Below are 17,830 nucleotides of genomic sequence, written 5' to 3'. Positions count from 1 at the left end.
AATTATAAATAATGCAATATGGTATTCATATACTGAATGACTTAAACCACAATCGATGAAATGGTTTTATCATGTTAAAGAGGCATCTGAATCCATAGTGTTGAACTTCAGTCTGTTGCATAATATTATGATGTCACTACAGTGCACAAGAATGCCATTTCCTCAGAATTGCAGGAGTAACTACATGCCTGGATTTCAAATTTTGGAGGAACAAAATAAAACTATTATTTTGATTCCATTTTCCATCAACTTTCTGAAATACTTTTGTATCAGGTGTAACAGTTGACTAAAAAGTTCTTTTTGGTTCAGCACAGACTTTTTTTTTTAATTGTTTTATGCTCAGGTTTCAGGACCAGCTGTTAAAAATATCCTGTTATGGGGTTAACTAAACTGGAAAGAAAAATAAGCCCATAAGCAGACTGCCAATGCCAACTCATGTGTCCTTTTTACTGATACATATTTCTCTCAATAAATGTTTTATTTTAGAACAGGTAATATCTGTACATCTCTCATCCAGTTTCTCCTACTGGTAACATATAGTCTCACTATAGTACATTTGTTGTAACTAAAGAACCAGCACTGGTATATTACTGTTAATGAAATTTCATACTGTATTTAAATTTCACTAGCTTTGCTTTAATGGTCTTTTAAAAAAAATTCTCCCAGAATCCCACCTAGGATATGTTCCTTTAGTCATATTGTCCTTTGAAATTTCCCTTTGCTATGACAGTTCCTCAGACCTTCCTTGCTTATGATGGCCTTGACAGCTTGCAAGCATTTCACAGAATGTCCCTCAAACTGCGTTTGTCTGACATTTACCATGGTTAAGACTTAGGTTGTGGGCTTTTGTAAAAATGTCCACAAAGATGAACTGATGAATAGCCCTTTTCATCACATTGTGTCAGGGGCACATGTTATCAACTTATCTGTGATGATGTTAACCTTAATCACTTGGCTGAGTGTTAATAACTATGAAGTTATTTGTTATGTTCTATAAAGTTACCCTGTGTTCTATTCTTTGGAAACTCATACTCAAGGACTTAGGAGTTAAAGCTACATTCTCTGGCAGGTGGAGGTGGGGAGGCACAGGGAAGTGTGTTACACTAAGTTATTTGCCATAATTTTTATCTGGGATATTCATTTCATCTGCATTTATTTTTACACATCATTTATTTTTATCAGTACAGGTTCATGGCACCTATTTTATACTCTGGGCTGTATGCCATGTTATTTAATTACTCTCCTTGTTCTAGCTTTAGCCATCGAAAGGTACTTTCAGGTTAGGTTCTGGGTTCCTTGGACATGCTCCCATGATTTTGTGTTTTGAGTACTCCCTTACTTTCTTCCACTACAAGATTCACTAAGTTCTTCTGGTATATACCTTGCTCTAGCCCTAAAATTATTTCTCCAAGGAACTGTGAATCCTTTTATTGGAGAATGATGTTCAGAATCCAACATCTGGGTTATGGGATTTGTTTTTTTTATTTTTTTTTTAAATTTTTTTATTTTTGACAGGCAGAGTGGACAGTGAGAGAGAGAGAGAGAGAGAGAGAGAGAGAGAGAGAGAAAGGTCTTCCTTTTGCCGTTGGTTCACCCTCCAGTGGCTGCCGCGACCGGCGCACCACGCTGATCCGATGGCAGGAGCCAGGTGTTTATCCTGGTCTCCCTTGGGGTGCAGGGCCCAAGTACTTGGGCCATCCTCCACTGCACTCCCTGGCCACAGCAAAGAGCTGGCCTGGAAGAGGGGCAACCGGGACAGAATCCGGCGCCCCGACCGGGACTAGAACCCGGTGTGCTGGCGCTGCAAGGCGGAGGATTAACCTGTTGAGCCACGGCGCCGGCCGTATGGAATTTGTTGATACCAGATTGTCAATGACTGTAGGCCCTTCTCAGCGGACAGCTTGAAAACACATTTTCAAAGATCAGAAAAATTTCAAAACTTAATAATTCTGATTTATTTTCTTTGAACTATCAAGATGAACATATTCTATTTATATACAAATAAGTTTAAATCCTGCAAAATAACTGCTTTTGATATTTGTCCATCTGTCTTCTAAGATCTTTATTCTTTACTGACTTGTGTACAATGGTGTTTAATATTTAACTCAAAATTTCAGTTAATATTATCTCTCAGATTATTTTATGCCCTTATTAGTATTTTACTCTTAGCTTCCTCAATAGTTACTTTTAAGGTAAAAGTTTCTGATATTTTACTCCCTTTCCTAATGTTGATTGTGCTTTGTCATTCTCTGAAAGAAACAAAAATGGAAGTGGTGATGTCACCCAAAGGATGCATGTTTTTCTCTCCTTTATGAAACAAAACACTGCAAATATTTGTAAAACAATGTTACATGTTTCAAAATACTGATAGAACTTTGGCCTTTGATAACGGATCTAAGAGCATAGCAAATGGGAATATCAGTTGTCTTAAAACAAAAACAAAAACCCTAAACTTGGAACAATAAACGGCTTGTTAAATTCTGAACATTTGACTTACAAGTCCTGACTCTAGGATAATTGTGAGCCAAAAGAAACCGCTCGACCCAGTTTTCCATATTCTGTAGGACCCAGCTGTGTGCCAGTTTATTTCGGGGTGTCTGTACTGCCAACCAATCCAGACACTGAGAAGGATTGTATTCAATCACCTACAAATAAAAATGACAAGAACAGAATATGAGGCCAACTGAATGAGCAGTTACTTTTTATACTTCTTTTTGGTATATGCCATTAAACACTTATAGCTGAAGTCATTTTTTGAAAACTAGAGTCTCAGTGAAGTTTTCTCTTTTTCCCATTTTCAAAGCTACTTTTTCTTACCAAAAGGAAATGTTCAGGAAAATCTATTCTCAAAATAAATTTAAAATAACCAAGGACTTCATAGGACAAACATGAGAACTCAATGACTAAGATCTCTTTACTTATAATTACTTTTTTTTTGACAGGCAGAGTGGACAGTGAGAGAGAGAGACAGAGAGAAAGGTCTTCCTTTTCCATTGGTTCACCCCCTCAATGGCCACTGCGGCCGGTGTGCTGTGGCTGGTGCACCAAACTGATCCGAAGCCAGGAGCCAGGTGCTTCCTCCTGTTCTCCCATGTGGGTGCAGAACCCAAGCACTTGGGCCATCCTCCACTGCACTCCTAGGCCACAGCAGAGAGCTGGACTGGAAGAGGGGCAACCAGGACAGAATCCGGCACCCAGACTGGGACTAGAACCCGGGGTGCCGGCGGTGCAGGAGGAGGAGGATTAGCCTAGTGAACCGTGGTGCCCGCCTAAACTTACAATTATTTAAAAGTTCTTTTAATTCTCTGAAGTTTTTCATCTTTATGTTTCTTATTTCATACTCAACTTACTACTCTTAAGTGAGAATGTGAGGTAGCTCACTGCACTTTTGGGGAGATTTTTTTTCATAGCAAAGGGGAATCTCAGGATCTGGAAAAGAGCAAAACATGGCCAACAGGCCCAATTCAACAGCTGCTTGTGTTTGCTGCTTTATGAGAATACAGCCATACCCACTCATTTACTTATTGTCTGGGGTTATTTTTAGGCTAAAACAGCAGACTTGAAGAGTTTCACAGAGGATGCATGGCTCATTAAAGCCTTAAGTATTTGCTGTTTGGCCCTTCAGAAAAAGGGTTGGCTGACCTTGGTCTAGAGTTTTTCCAACATTCTTTAAGGAGAAATTTTGTGATCACAGCAGTTAACTTGAAAGAAAGGAAGGGAGTGGTTGGTGCTTGCTCTATCATTTTTGTCAACTACTGGAAACATTTGTTACTTTTAGGGTTCCTACTTGCTTTCCAGAATCTTTTTTGAGGGCAGGGAAATGAGACCTTCACACTGGCTGAACTATTAGTTTTTAATATGGGAGACTGGCTAAAAACCTTCCTCCCTTCCCCAGCCCTTGTGACTAAAGCTCCTCTTTTTCCTTGAAACTGTGACTTACTAAAACCTTTTTGGGGGTACACAAATAAGAAGGTATTGATGCTTAAAATGGCAGTGGCTGCATTATAAAATGAAAAGGCTGCAGACATCCTGCAAAACTCACCTCCCAAATCCTTTGCAGAATGTAAGATGCGAAGGGAGGCATTCCTGGAGGTCCACCAGCAAATTCCATCAGCATCGTCAACAATTTAAAGAAAGGATTGGCGGCCTGTAAGACAGATGTGACTGTGTATTTAGATACACTGACAAACATGTATATATTAACTGCATACAGACATACACAGACATACACACCATGGAATGACTAAATTGGAAGAATTACCAGTTTGCATTACTTCAATGCTTATTTTTTTGTGGTAATTTCACTAAAAATCTACTCTCCTACTGATTTTCAAGTACACAATAATACATTGTTAACTAGTCACTGTGTTATACAACTGACCTCTTGAAATTAATCCATATCTAATAAAATATTGCACCCTTTGATCAATACCCCCTAACCTCCAAAATAAATCTTGTTAATTAGACAATCATATTCTATTAAAAACTTCCTGTATTGAGGCTGATGTGGCATACTCAGTATAAACTGCTACCTGCAACACCAGCATCAAGCAGGGACACCAGTTCATGTCCTGGATGCTCCCCTCCCCTGCTCCAGCTCACTGTTAAAAAGATCTGGGAAAGGCCCGTGCCACGGCTCACTAGGCTAATCCTCCGCCTGCGGCGCTGGCACCCCAGGTTCTAGTCCCGGTCGGGGTGCCGAATTCTGTTCCGGTTGCTCCTCTTCCAGTCCAGCTCTCTGCTGTGGCCTGGGAAGGCAGTGGAGGATGGCCCAAATGCTTGGGTTCTGCACCCGCATGGGAGAACAGGAGGAAGCACCTGACTCCTGGCCTTGAATCAGTGCAGCGCGCCAGCCGTAGCGGCCATTTGGGGGGTGAACCAATGGAAGGAAGACCTTTCTCTCTGTCTGTCTCTGTCTAACTCTGCCTGTCAAAAAAAAGAAAAAAAAAAAAAAAAAAAAAAAGAAAAGAAAAAAAAAAATCTGGGAAAGCAGATGACCTAAATGGTTGGGCGCCTGCACCAGGGTGGCTGACCACGATGCAGCTCTAGCCTTTGGCATGGCCCAGCCCTGGTTATTGTCGCCATTTGGGGGATGAACCAAAGATGGAAGATTGATCTTTCTCTCTCCCTGTAACTCTGACTTTGAAATAAATATATAGATATTTTATTTTTTATTTTTTTTATTTTTATTTTTTTTGACAGGCAGAGTGGACAGTGAGAGAGAGAGACAGAGAGAAAGGTCTTCCTTTGCCGTTGGTTCACCCTCCAATGGCCGCCGCGGCCGGCGCGCTGCGGCCGGCGCACCGCGCTGATCCGATGGCAGGAGCCAGGAGCCAGGTGCTTTTCCTGGTCTCCCATGGGGTGCAGGGCCCAAGCACCTGGGCCATCCTCCACTGCACTCCTGGGCCACAGCAGAGGGCTGGCCTGGAAGAGGGGCAACCGGGACAGAATCCGGCGCCCCAACCGGGACTAGAACCCGGTGTGCCGGCGCCGCTAGGCGGAGGATTAGCCTAGTGAGCCGCGGCGCCGGCCTGAAATAAATATATAGATATTTTAAAAAAATTCTTGCATCAATCTTTGACCAAGAGCCAGGACTGCACCACACCCAATCTGAGTATCCAAAGTGGGTGCCAGAGATCCAAGTACTAGAGCCATCATCTGCAACCTCCCAGGGGTACACATTAGCAGGAAGCTAGAGTGGAAGTGGGAGAGATGGCACCTGAACCATGCACTTGGATATGGCATATGGGCAGCCTAAGTAGAGATTTAACTACTACAGCAAATGTATCTTGAAGGATACATGCACTGCTAAAGTAGTGGTGACATTCTCATATTCTACAAATACTTTCAAGGGCTGGTGTTGTGGCATAGTGGGTAAGGCCACCACATCCCATATGGGTACTGGTTTGAATCCCAGCTACTTCGCATCCCATCCAGCTCCTTGCTAATGGCCTGGTAGAGGATGGCCCAAGCGTCTACAGCCTTGCCACTCACATGGCAGGCCTGGAAGAACCCCTGGCCTCAGCCTGGCCCAGTGTTGGATGTTGGAGCCATCTGGAGACTGAACCAGCAGATCGAAGATTGTGTGTGTGTGTGTGTGTATGTGTGTGTCTGTCTCTCTCTCTTTGTAGCTCCTTCAATTTATAAACACTTATTTATTTATTTGAAAGGCAGAGTTACAAAGAGGTAGAGGCAGAGAGAGAGAGAGGGAGAGATCTTCCATTCACTGGTTCATTCCCCAATTAGGTATAATGGCTGGAGCTAGGCTGATCCAAAGCCAGGAGCCAGGAGCTTCTTCTGGGTCTCCCACATGGGTGCAGGGACCCAGGACTTGGGCCATCTTCTACTGCTTTCCCAGGCCATAACAGAGAGCTGTATCTGAAGAGGAGCAGCCAGGACTCAAACAGGCACCCATATGGGATGCCTGCATTGCAGATGGCAGCTTTACCGGCTACGCCACAGTGCCAGCCCTCTAAATAATTAAAAAAAAAAAAAAAAAGAAAAAGAAAAAAAACTTTCATGGGACTGGAGCTGTGGCACAAGCATCCCAAATGGGTGCTGGTTCAAGTCCTGGCTGTTCTGTTTCTGATCCAGATCCCTGCTAATGTGCCTTAGAAGACAGCAGAGGATGGCCTAAGTCCTTGGGCCCCGGTATTCATGGAGAGACCTGGAGGGAGCTCCTGGTTCCTGGCTTCGGCCTGGTCCAGCCCTAGCCATTATAGCCATTTGGGGAGTGAACCAGCAATGAAAGACCTCTCCTTGTCTCTCACACTCTCTTTGTAGCTCTGCTTTCTTAAATAATTAAAAAAGAGAGAGAGAGAGAGAATACTTTCATATGGTATTGCATTCTATTTTCCACAGAGTCCTAGAGTTAGTCTACTGTTTGAACTGGGCAGTGATGATGCATGATTCAAATCAAACATCTTCTAAGTTTAGCAGGTAAGAGCTGGTATTTCAGGTAAAGCCACCACCTGTGACACCAGCATCCCATAAAGGCGTTGGTTCCTGTCCTAGCTGCTCTGTTTTCCATCCAATCTCATTCTAATGGCCTGGGAAAAGCAGCAAAATGTAGCCCAAGTGTTCTGGGCCTGACACCCACATGGGAGACCCATATGAAACTCCTGGCTTTGGCCTGGGGCAGCCCTGGCCATTGCAGCCATCTGGGGAGTGACTCAACAGATGGAAGATCTCTGAATTCAAAATAAATAAATAAGTCTTAAAAAAAAAGAGCATTTAGATGGCACTCAGATATATTAAATTTATATGTATATATTTTATTAGGAAAACTGTATTACAGGAAGACATAATTCCATTTATTCAAATGACATACTAAAAAATAAGAAAGGCCCATTTCAAAATACTAACAGTGCTGACAATAGAGGGTTAAAGCCCTGGAAAGAAGCACCAGCATCTCATACAGGCGCTGGTTTAGTGCCGGCTGCTGCTTTTCCAATCCAGCTCTCTGCTATGGCCTGAGATAGCAGTAGAAGACGGCCCCAAAGCCTTGGGCCCCTGCACCTGAGTGGAAGACGCACCTGGCTCCTGACTTCAGATCGGCTCAGCTTTGGCTGTTGCAGCCATCTGGGGAGCGAACCAGTGGATGGAAGACCTCTCTCTGTCTCTACCTCTCTCTGTAACTCTTTCAAATAAATAAATCTTTAAAAGAAAAACATGAATAAATGTTTACCTACCTCAGGAGTCAACTTTGCTATTGATGTGAAGAGCATAGATACAATCTGGAAAAGAAAAAGGATTTCAGAATATTCTTTGCAAAATTAGTAAAAAATTTTAAAACTGTTTCTTAGAACTTACATGTTCTGCAAGTCGATTATTGTATCGACACAGGCTGAAAATCAGATTACAAGTTTGTCTTATATTGATGCCATCACGAATGTGTTGAAACAAGAAGGGAAATCCCTGTTAAAAGCAAAAGTTTTTCATTTAAGAACTGTTATTATTTTTACAATACCCAATTTGTCTAAAACTGGAGAAGTTATTACCTTGCCTCCTGTAAGTGCTGCCATATCAGTCTGTGATAATGTCAAATGCCTAAAAGAAAATATTAGTGGAAATAAATTTTTCTTCCCTCTGTATTACTTTATAGCTACTTATATTATGACATGCATCAAAATCATTGATTCAATTACATCTGTACCAACCCACTATTTTTAACGCTAATTTTGTTATTTTTTGCTATACTTCCTTGCTAAACATCTTCCAGGCAATTTCTCAAGATTGCAGGATTGGTAAATGGAAACCCAAATCCACTTTATCTCAATTTCAGTATCTCAATATTTTAATAAATTAAAACACCAGGATGGGTTTAATTTTATGTAGAGAACTGTTTGTTGTTGTTTTGACATAAGATCCTTCAAAACCAAGTGGAGTTTTAAGAAATACTACAGCTTTACTTCCCAGTTTAAAATTATTGCATACTTCAACATATTATAAAAATTCAGATACACAAAAATGGAACGGTGCAAGTATCCATCCCTTCACTTAGATTCAAATATACCAAAATCATAGCCATACTCTTATTTCATTTGTACCACCAACCACTCAGTATGTATTATTCTGAGACAAACTCCAGGTATTTTATCATTTAATCCATAAATCTCAGTACAAGTCTTAACAGATAAATCTTAAAAACAACCACAGTATTATCAGTCACACCTGAAATAAATTAACAATTCCTTACTATCATATAATATCCAGTGTACGAATCTCAAGTTCCTAAAAAAAATTTTATATAGTTACTTTGTTTGAACTCAAATAGTCCTTTGTTGTAAATGGTTGAAATGTCTTCTAAATCTTTTTATCTACTGGTTTCTCCTCCAACTGTTTTTCTGTTGCAATTTATCTGTTGAGGAAAGCAGGTAGTTTGTCCTGCAGTTTCCTGCAATTGTATTTTGCTGATTGTATCTTTGTAGTATGCTCTTAACATGTTCCTCTGTTCCCATGTATCTTGTAAAGTGGTAAGTAGATCTAGAGACTTGATCAAATCTAGATTTGACTTTTTAATCAAGGTTGTTTGTAGGTGGTGGTGCATACATTTAACCAGGAGGCACACAATCATTGTAACATTTTCAATCAATGATGATCACTGTTTAGATCCATTACTTTATTTGGTGTCACAAAACAGTGATACTCTAATTCCAACAGTCCTTGCTCATTTATTCACTTCAGTATATTTATCATAACAAACTTTTCTTGAGTCAACATTTGGTTGTCGTGAGGTATACTTCTTACAGGTAGGACAGATGCTTGATAGTCTTTATTTCTCAGTTTTCAAAATAATGATTTGATTTCCTAGTACATTTCAAAGGATGTCAACAAGTTTTTCAGATTTTCTTGTTAGGTACCATTATGAACTGATAGATAAAAATATCTGTTATGCTTTACAATCCTCTGTGATTCTTTCTCATCTATGGCAAGCAGAAACCTCCCTACAAGGGTTCACATTCCTTTACAATGACCTCAGACGTCTGAAACAGCCTCCTGGTTTTCCAAAATGAAGAAAACACTCCGAAATTCTCATTAATTTCATGTCCAAGACCCGGAACTGGCCATTTTCCCATGGAACGCAAATTCTTTCAGTAAGTAATGAGATTTATAGACTACTATCTACATGCTGGGGTACTTATTGATTCTGGGTTAGACAAGGTTACCAGGCCTTTTCAGAAAACAAAGGTAGGTAACATTTTCTGTTTAAGACAAAATACACCATGAACTCATACTGTATTTCCAATTCAAATGTAGTTTTAAAGAAATGATATAAATGATATAAAATCCCACAACTCTATTTATATCTATTTTCTTCCATTGCTGAAAATCTTGGCTGCTAATGACCTTAACAGTTACACATACTAATAGATGAGAATAATTCCAATTATATTAACAATATAACTACTCAAAAGGCTTACGATAGTTTTGTAATTCTTTTTGCCCTTCATGTATATCCCATTAGAAAATTACAGTTAATATGTTCTAAAGTCACTTTAGTACCTCTCCAGTGGCTATATTCCTTGTTTAATGTACCAATAGTTGCATTTATTTCACTGTGCTTTTGGCTTTTAGGGACTGTTTCTTATCCATTTATTTATTTATACAAAACATTTACAGGGTTCCAAAGTTAAGTTTATAAAACATTTTGGCAGGATTCCATTTCTGTCCCCTCCCCCTTGTTTTGCCTCCCACCACCAGCAGAAACCATTTTTCAAGATGTTTTTGATTTACAGTCAATTTTTGAGAGCTGGTAGATATGTTCTGTAAAGTGCTATAAACACTCAATCAGCAAATACCAAATCATTACTCCTAGGGGAATACAAAGTTAGCTTCCTGTGAGCCTCTAGTCACAATGTTTTCATCTACCAGTAATCCATTACTTTGTGTATGTATGTCTCTATTGAAGGATGCCTCATTTAACATATACTACTCAATACTGAATTCATGCCCACAGTATTATAATTCACACCTGTATGGAAATGATTTCACACACATATTTTCACTCTAAGGCACATTACAGCCTTCCTGAGCTCAAATGCTAGCCAGCACTTTAGCAATGCCCTTGGGGCCTTTTTAAACAGCAACATCAACATAGAAAAGCACAGCAAACATTATGAAAATTTCATTTGTTTACAATATGAAAACTGAAATGAGAAGGCAGATAATCAGTTTCTTTGACCTCAGTTGGGAAAATATATCAGGCAACTCAAGTTTCATCAATCTGCATAAACACAGGTTTAAATGACTACAATAGCTCCTCAAGTTCTGATTTTGGCATGACAAATGTTACCAAGAAGGTGAATTCACAAATAAGAAATCCACAAATAATGACATTGGCTGCTTACACATATGTGTTCTCCCATTGCCTTCCCTTACTTGAAATGCAGATACAACAGGCACTTTTCTCCACCTGGCTTTTTTCACTTAGTAATATAGAAATTTCTCCACAGCAGCAGAGTTAAATTCTGTTTTTCCTTCCTTTAGCTACAGAGCACTCAACTGAGTAGATAACAACTTTTCAACTAGCTTCCTTTTTGTGAATATTTGGCTGCTTCTAATCTTTTGTTATTAGAAACAGCTTTGCATATACATCTTTCCCTATTTTTGGGATAGGTCTCTAGAAGTAGAGTTGCTAGGTTAAGAGATAAATGTCCATATAATTTTGCTAGCTATTTTACTGTGTATTTTTCTTTAATGATTGTATCTAATATAACTCAGAGACGAAGTAAAAGTTAAGCTGAAAGGACTGAAATTCTTATACCACAAGAGTTGATGAACAGTATTATTATTCAAAAGAAATTATGTAATAACTGAATTAACAGTGACCAAACAATTAAGTAAAAGAATAAAATCAGACATGCTTTAAGCATTTTGAATGTTGAAGCATTTCACCTTTCTGAGCGAGACTGTTCAACCAAAAGAGCAACTAAAGCTATCATCTTTTCAAGGGCAGCGGGCCTGTATTTTTCTTCTGCCAGAGAGAGAATATCTTCTTCCTCTTCTTCTTCCTCCCCTTCTTCCTCTGACAACACTTCAACTTGAGGCTAAGTGAAACAAAGCTCAATTTCAATATGGTATTAGTTTGAACATCATATAGAGAATACAGGTATTCTTTTATATAACTACCAAGCAGATGGTGACAGGAGCATGGATCATGACAAATAATCACTGAAAGGCCTAATTCTAACATGAACAATCTAATCCACACTCAGGACACGTTTAGATTGAACTGGTAGAACTGGAAAGAACAATGTCATAAGGGATAAATCCTTGCAGTGCCTGGTTCCCATATGGGTGCCGGTTCGAGTCCTGGCTGCTCCACTTCTGATACAGCTCTTTGTGATAGCCTGGGAAAGCAGTGGAAGATAGCCAATTGCTTGGGCCCCTGTACCCACGTGGGAGACCCAGAAGAAGCTCCTGGCTTTGGATTGGCGCAGCTCCGGCCACAACTGGGGAGTGAACCAGTGGATGAAAGACCTCTCTCTCTCTGCCTCTCCTTCTCTCTGTGTAACTCTGACTTTCAAATAAATAAATAAATCTTAAAAAAAAAAAGAAAGAAAACACCAGCTCACATTTTCTGAAGCATTATAAGTTTATAAGGTTCAGCTCAGTGATCTGCCTGAAGATCAAAGCCCAACTCACTGTGATTTAAAATAAATTTCCCTAAGGTGCAAGTACCTTGTCTGTCAAATGTAGATAAAAACAGTACTCAGGGTTAAGAGAAAATTAACTTAGTGCAAACAGATCATGCAATCCAATGTGACTGTCATGGACAATATAAACTTCATGTGATACTTTAATATTACTAATAGAATGACCAGCTATCTAAATGTTTGGAACATTCTGGCAAACTCAATACAAAAGGCACACAAAATAAGACCACCAAAAACATTCACCAAATAACATACTGTTGGTAAGACCTCAAAGTAGTGGTGGCATGTTGCTGAAGTACATTTACTTTGTTCTAGGGCCTTACCAGTGAACTGGATTATTTGATTCTTCTCTTGCTATACTCATTTAAATGTGAAAAATATCAACCAGTTCTAGTATCTCATGACTTTGCATGATGCAAACTACTGAAAACATGGACTCTAAATCTCTAATTTAACAGAGAATTATACTTACATTTTCAGGTCCTTTGGTTCCCATGTAAAAATGTACCATTGTAGATATGGCTTGCAATGAAAGCAAAAACTGGCTCTAAAAATATTCAAATATAAAAAATTAATTCTAAGCACTGAAAACAAGTATGTAATCCCAGAAATAAACAAGATATAGTCTCACCTCTTCTTCACCCATTTTCGCAAATTCATAAAGGAAGGCAAAATACTCTGTAAGATGTTTACTGTGAGGTTTTACACCATGTTCCATAATTAATAACAGAGTTCTCACAAATCGAGTGACACATGAACGACCACCAATATCTTCTACTGAGGCGTCCATATCATCTGATCTAGAAAAAGAATCAAATGTGTCTTTTTAAAATTTTATTTTCATTTTATTTCAAAAGCACACACAGAAGAGAGTGATAGAGACAGGAAATTTGCACTAACGGTCCACTCCTCGGACGCCTACAACCATTAGAGTAGGACAGGCCAAAGCCAGGAACCAGAACACCATCCAGTTCTGCCATGTGGGTGGCAGAGGCCCAAATACTTGAGTCATTGTCCACTGCCTCCCAGGATGCACAACAGCAGAAAAGTTGGGTTAGAAGCAGAGTCAGGACACCAGGCACTCTGATATGGGATATGGGTATCCCAAGTAGTGACCTAACCTTTGTGCTAAATGCCTATCTACCACATTAAATATATCTCAGAGAACACATTAAGCCTAAGGATAGATATAATCTGGGAGGCAAAATATTTTTAAAGCCTAAATCTATCTCATTTATATTGTTTTGATGTTGAACACCCATTATAATAATATTAAGTACCTGCATTCCAATTATTGTGACTAGCAAAAATCAATCCAATTAAAAAGACTGATCCATATAGTTACTGTAGCGGATTTTACAGATACCCTTAAGTAAAAATAAAATTAAAAAAATAATTTTTAAAAGGATTTATTTATTTGAAAGTCAAGAGTTCCAGAGAGATCTTCTGTCTGCTGGTTTATTCTCCAGATGGCCTCACTGGTCAAAGCTGGGCAAGGCCGAAGTTAGGAGACAGTAGCTTCTTCCAGGTCTCCCACGTGTGTGGCAGGGGTCCAAGCACTTGGGCCATCTTCCACTGATTTTGCAGACCATTAGCAGGGAGCTGGATCGGAAATGGAGCAGCTGGGACATGAACTGGTGCCTACATGTGATGCTGGCATTGCAGGTAGCACTTTTACCAGATATACCACAATGCTGGCTCCATGTTTTCTCTTAACTTTTGTTTTTTAGATTTTTCAACACAAGAAATTAAATATTCCTGTGCTGACATTCAAAACTACTTTGTAGGCAGATCATCAAAAAATTTAGAAACATTTAACATTTGTTAGCAAAGCACTTCTTACCCATCTTCCATTCCTGGCTGCAGATACAGATGAGCATGCACAGGTCTCAGTCTCTGAATCACATGGATACATAAACGCTGAAACATCTGTGAAGATGTAACAACCCGAGAGTCAAGTACCAGCAGGTTTCAAAGACACTGATAACAAGATTCAAAGCTCTCTGCAACATTCTAAAGTTTTCTTGGAATCTCAACTACTGAAGAAGATGAGGCAAAGTCAGCACTAAACACAACATACAGTTTTATAATGGCAGGGGAAACCCAACAAATTACAGTTTCAGTAACACGGGTCACCAAAAACAAAGCTTTATAAAATCCTCTTAGCTAATGAAGATCCAGAGAAAGCAGTATTCAACATCTACCTCTTTGAGAAGAAAGGAATGGGGTATGGAAGCTAATTAGAGGGTCAAAAGCCAGGAGAAAGAAGTATGTTTTAAGTTTATTCAAAAGATGTATGGATTAAAAATGGCTGGAGAGTTTCTAAAAAAGACATACAAAAACTGAGGCATTGTGGCACCAAAAGTAAGACTGCCTCCTGCTATGCCAGCATCCCTTATGGGTACTGGTTTCAGTCCTGGTTGCTCCACTTCTGATCCAGCTCCCTGCTAATACACCTGCGAAAGCAGCAGCAGATAGCCCAAATGCTTGGGCTTCTGCAGTCATGTGGGAGACTCGAAAGAAGCTCCTGGCTCATGGTTTCAATCTGGCCAGAACGGGCCATTGCAGCTATCTGGAGAGTAAACCAGCAGATAAAGATTCTAATTGTGCCTTTCAAAAAAATAAAATAAACCTTAAAAAAAAAAAAAGACGAATGGCCAACATGTACATGGAAAGATATTCAATGTCATTACCAAAACCACTGTTCAGATAAACTTCATTTCCATTAGGATGATTAAAAAAGACAACAGCAAAATGGAATCCTCATATATTCATAGGAGGAATGTAACATGGTCCAGCTGCTGTGAAAACAGTTTAGTAAACCTGAATATGTTAAATGTAAGAGTGACTGACCATATTAACCAGCAAGTCCACTTTTAAGTAGGTACCCAAAGGAAAAGAAAGCATATGTCTGAAGAAATACTTGTAACACAAATGGTCACAGAGCTCAAAAAGTAGAAACATCTCAAATGTTCATCAACTGATGACTGGATAAACAAAATGTGGTATACCCATTCTATGAAATACTATTTGGCAAAAAAGGAAGTAAAGAAACATGCTGTAACAGATTACCCAGAAGAGAATGCAAAATTAAAGCAGCAAGTCATAAAAGATCACATACGGTATGATTCTACTTATATGTAAAGGTCAAAATAGGCAAGTTCATAGTGACAGAAAGTAGGTTACTGTCGAGCAATGAGGAGAAAAGAAGGGAAAAAAACAGACTGCTAATAGGTTAGGGGCTTCTTTTTGAGTTGATTAAAACTCTAAAACTAGATAGTTGGTAATGGCTCCAAGACTCTAAATATACTTAAAACCAATCAATTTTTTTTTTTTTGACAGGCAGAGTGGACAGTGAGAGAGAGAGACAGACAGAGAGAAAGGTCTTCCTTTTGCCGTTGGTTCACCCTCCAATGGCCGCTGCGGCCGGCGCACCGCGCTGATCCGAAGCCAGGAGCCAGGTGCTTCTGGTCTCCACGCGGGTGCAGGGCCCAAGGATTTGGGCCATCCTCCACTGCACTCCCGGGCCACAGCAGAGAGCTGGCCTGGAAGAGGGGCAACCGGGACAGAATCCGGCGCCCCGACCGGGACTAGAACCCAGTGTGCTGGCGCTGCAAGGCAGAGGATTAGCCTAGTGAGCCGTGGCGCTGGCAAAACCAATCAATTTTACACTTTGAAAGTTTAGGTGAATCTTAAAATGAAAGAATTGTATTCTCAGTAACATCTACAAAGTGAAATAATTCAAATTCAGTTTGGTTTCTGTATTATAAATGATTATACATTTTATTTTCACTGTCCAATTTTTTCAATGATGTAGGGAAAACAATGGATTCATTTGACCATTCAGATCTTGTTACAGAAATGAGTCACTTCCTATTCATTTATCTTTTGAGGCCCTTGTAGAGTACCCTGCCACAGTTAAAACATCTAAAGATCTCAGAAAGAATCAGTACAATTAATAAAGCATCCAAATAAGGAGAAGAACAGAAGTTTATAACTTATCTTCCTATGTCTAGGAAATGGTATTATAGAGAAATGTTGATGCTAAAAGAGGCTAGTAAAAACAATACTATAAAATGACTTCTATCATACGAGACCTTTTGGAATTATTTTCAATGTTAGTTAAAACAAAACATATTCGCAGGTAAACTTAGAATAATATAGTTCCTTCTCAAAATCATTCTTTCTTACCTGTCTCACAATTTGGTTAGGGCACTTAATTAGTATCTGCATTGGCCACCAGTCATCATCAGCCATGCGATCCAAAAACCACTGTAAGAAAATAAAGGATGATTTTAACAATCAACCAGCACTTGTAAATTAGGATAAAAATCCCATCAAGACTATTTCTAGGTGGTGTTCCAATTAATAAGGTCTTACCAGAAAAGTTTCTCTAATTGTTAGAAAGAAACCTTACTAACCAACTCCATGGATACCACTTATATCACAACACACTACTTGCTCAATAGCAACCTAGATCCTTATCATAATAAAATGGAGTACCCTTTTCCTCTTAGTCCTCATAAAAATCACACTTTGGAATCTATATGTCAGTGTAATTCATTTTCACTCTGTTAAAACAAATTTTTATCTAATTATGTTGAACCTCTGTATCTATCAAACAGCCATGAGGGGAAGAAGGGAAAGTAGAGGAACTTGCTGGATAACAAGATGATATAATCAGTTAAAGTCAGCATGTGGAAAATCCCATAGAACAGATGATATAAAAATGCCAAGGACAGGGCCGGCGCCGCGGCTCACTAGGCTAATCCTCCGCCTAGCGGCGCCGGCACACCGGGTTCTAGTCCCGGTTGGGGCGCCGGATTCTGTCCCGGTTGCCCCTCTTCCAGGCCAGCCCTCTGCTGTGGCCAGGGAGTGCAGTGGAGGATGGCCCAGGTGCTTGGACCCTGCACCCCATGGGAGACCAGGAAAAGCACCTGGCTCCTGGCTCCTGGCTCCTGCCATCGGATCAGCGCGGTGCGCCGGCCGCAGCACGCTGGCCGCGGCGGCCATTGGAGGGTGAACCAACGGCAAAGGAAGACCTTTCTGTCTGTCTCTCTCTCTCACTATCCACTCTGCCTGTCAAAAAAAAAAAAAAAAAAAAAAAAAAAAAAAAAAAAAACAAACAAAAAAAACAACAACAACAACAACAAAAAAAATGCCAAGGACAGAAAAATCAAAGTGCTATTATAGATGACAAATTCCTAAGACAAATGCAGAATGTGGACCTTGCTGGAATCCTAATTCAAACAAACCAACTGGTAAAAAGTATTTTTTTAGATAATTAGATAAATCTGAATGTAGAATAGGCATTAGATATAGGCAATCACTTCTAATTTCACTGGGAGTGAATGGAATTGTAGTACACATTTTTAAAAGGTGTCATTTGTTAATACAAACTGTGCTTATGGATACATAATATGATATTCAGGCTTGCTTTAAAACATTTCAGCTTGGGCCAGCACTGTAGTGCAGCAGGTTGTGGCACAGGAGGCTTAGCTATACGTGTGACAACAGTATTCCATATGGGCATGGGTTCTAGTCCCAGCTGCTCCACTTCCTAGCTTGCTCCTGGCTAATGTGCCTACAAAAGCAGTGAAAGATGGCCCAAGTATTCAGGCCCCTGAATCCATGTGGGGGACTTGGATGGAGCTCCAGGCTTCTGGCTAAGC

The 17,830-nt window shown here is 39.7% G+C and overlaps 1 protein-coding gene across 8 annotated transcripts in view; it reads right to left on the bottom strand.

The window, feature by feature from the left end:
* The window catches only part of USP34 (ubiquitin specific peptidase 34), a 234,077-nt gene that overhangs the window by 27,223 nt on the left and 189,024 nt on the right, over positions 1-17,830 (bottom strand). For all 8 annotated transcript variants that reach the window (XR_016229347.1, XM_051838286.3, XM_051838300.3 and 5 more), the window contains 10 exons: positions 16,350-16,430; positions 14,002-14,087; positions 12,790-12,958; positions 12,631-12,705; positions 11,398-11,549; positions 8,001-8,049; positions 7,813-7,917; positions 7,692-7,736; positions 4,043-4,147; positions 2,498-2,645 (listed from right to left, as the gene is read on the bottom strand). Coding sequence is in view for 7 of the 8 variants with exons in the window: in XM_051838286.3 (XP_051694246.1) it covers positions 2,498-2,645; positions 4,043-4,147; positions 7,692-7,736; positions 7,813-7,917; positions 8,001-8,049; positions 11,398-11,549; positions 12,631-12,705; positions 12,790-12,958; positions 14,002-14,087; positions 16,350-16,430 (1,015 nt within the window). In the remaining variant the exon portion in view is untranslated. The remainder of the gene's footprint in view (positions 1-2,497; positions 2,646-4,042; positions 4,148-7,691; positions 7,737-7,812; positions 7,918-8,000; positions 8,050-11,397; positions 11,550-12,630; positions 12,706-12,789; positions 12,959-14,001; positions 14,088-16,349; positions 16,431-17,830) is intronic.

The sequence above is a fragment of the Oryctolagus cuniculus genome, chromosome 2, assembly GCF_051225735.1.
Source record: "Oryctolagus cuniculus isolate XC-2025 breed Fujian yellow rabbit chromosome 2, ASM5122573v1, whole genome shotgun sequence".
NCBI classification, from domain to species: domain Eukaryota; kingdom Metazoa; phylum Chordata; class Mammalia; order Lagomorpha; family Leporidae; genus Oryctolagus; species Oryctolagus cuniculus.
This window is presented reverse-complemented; position numbering and strand designations above follow the sequence as displayed.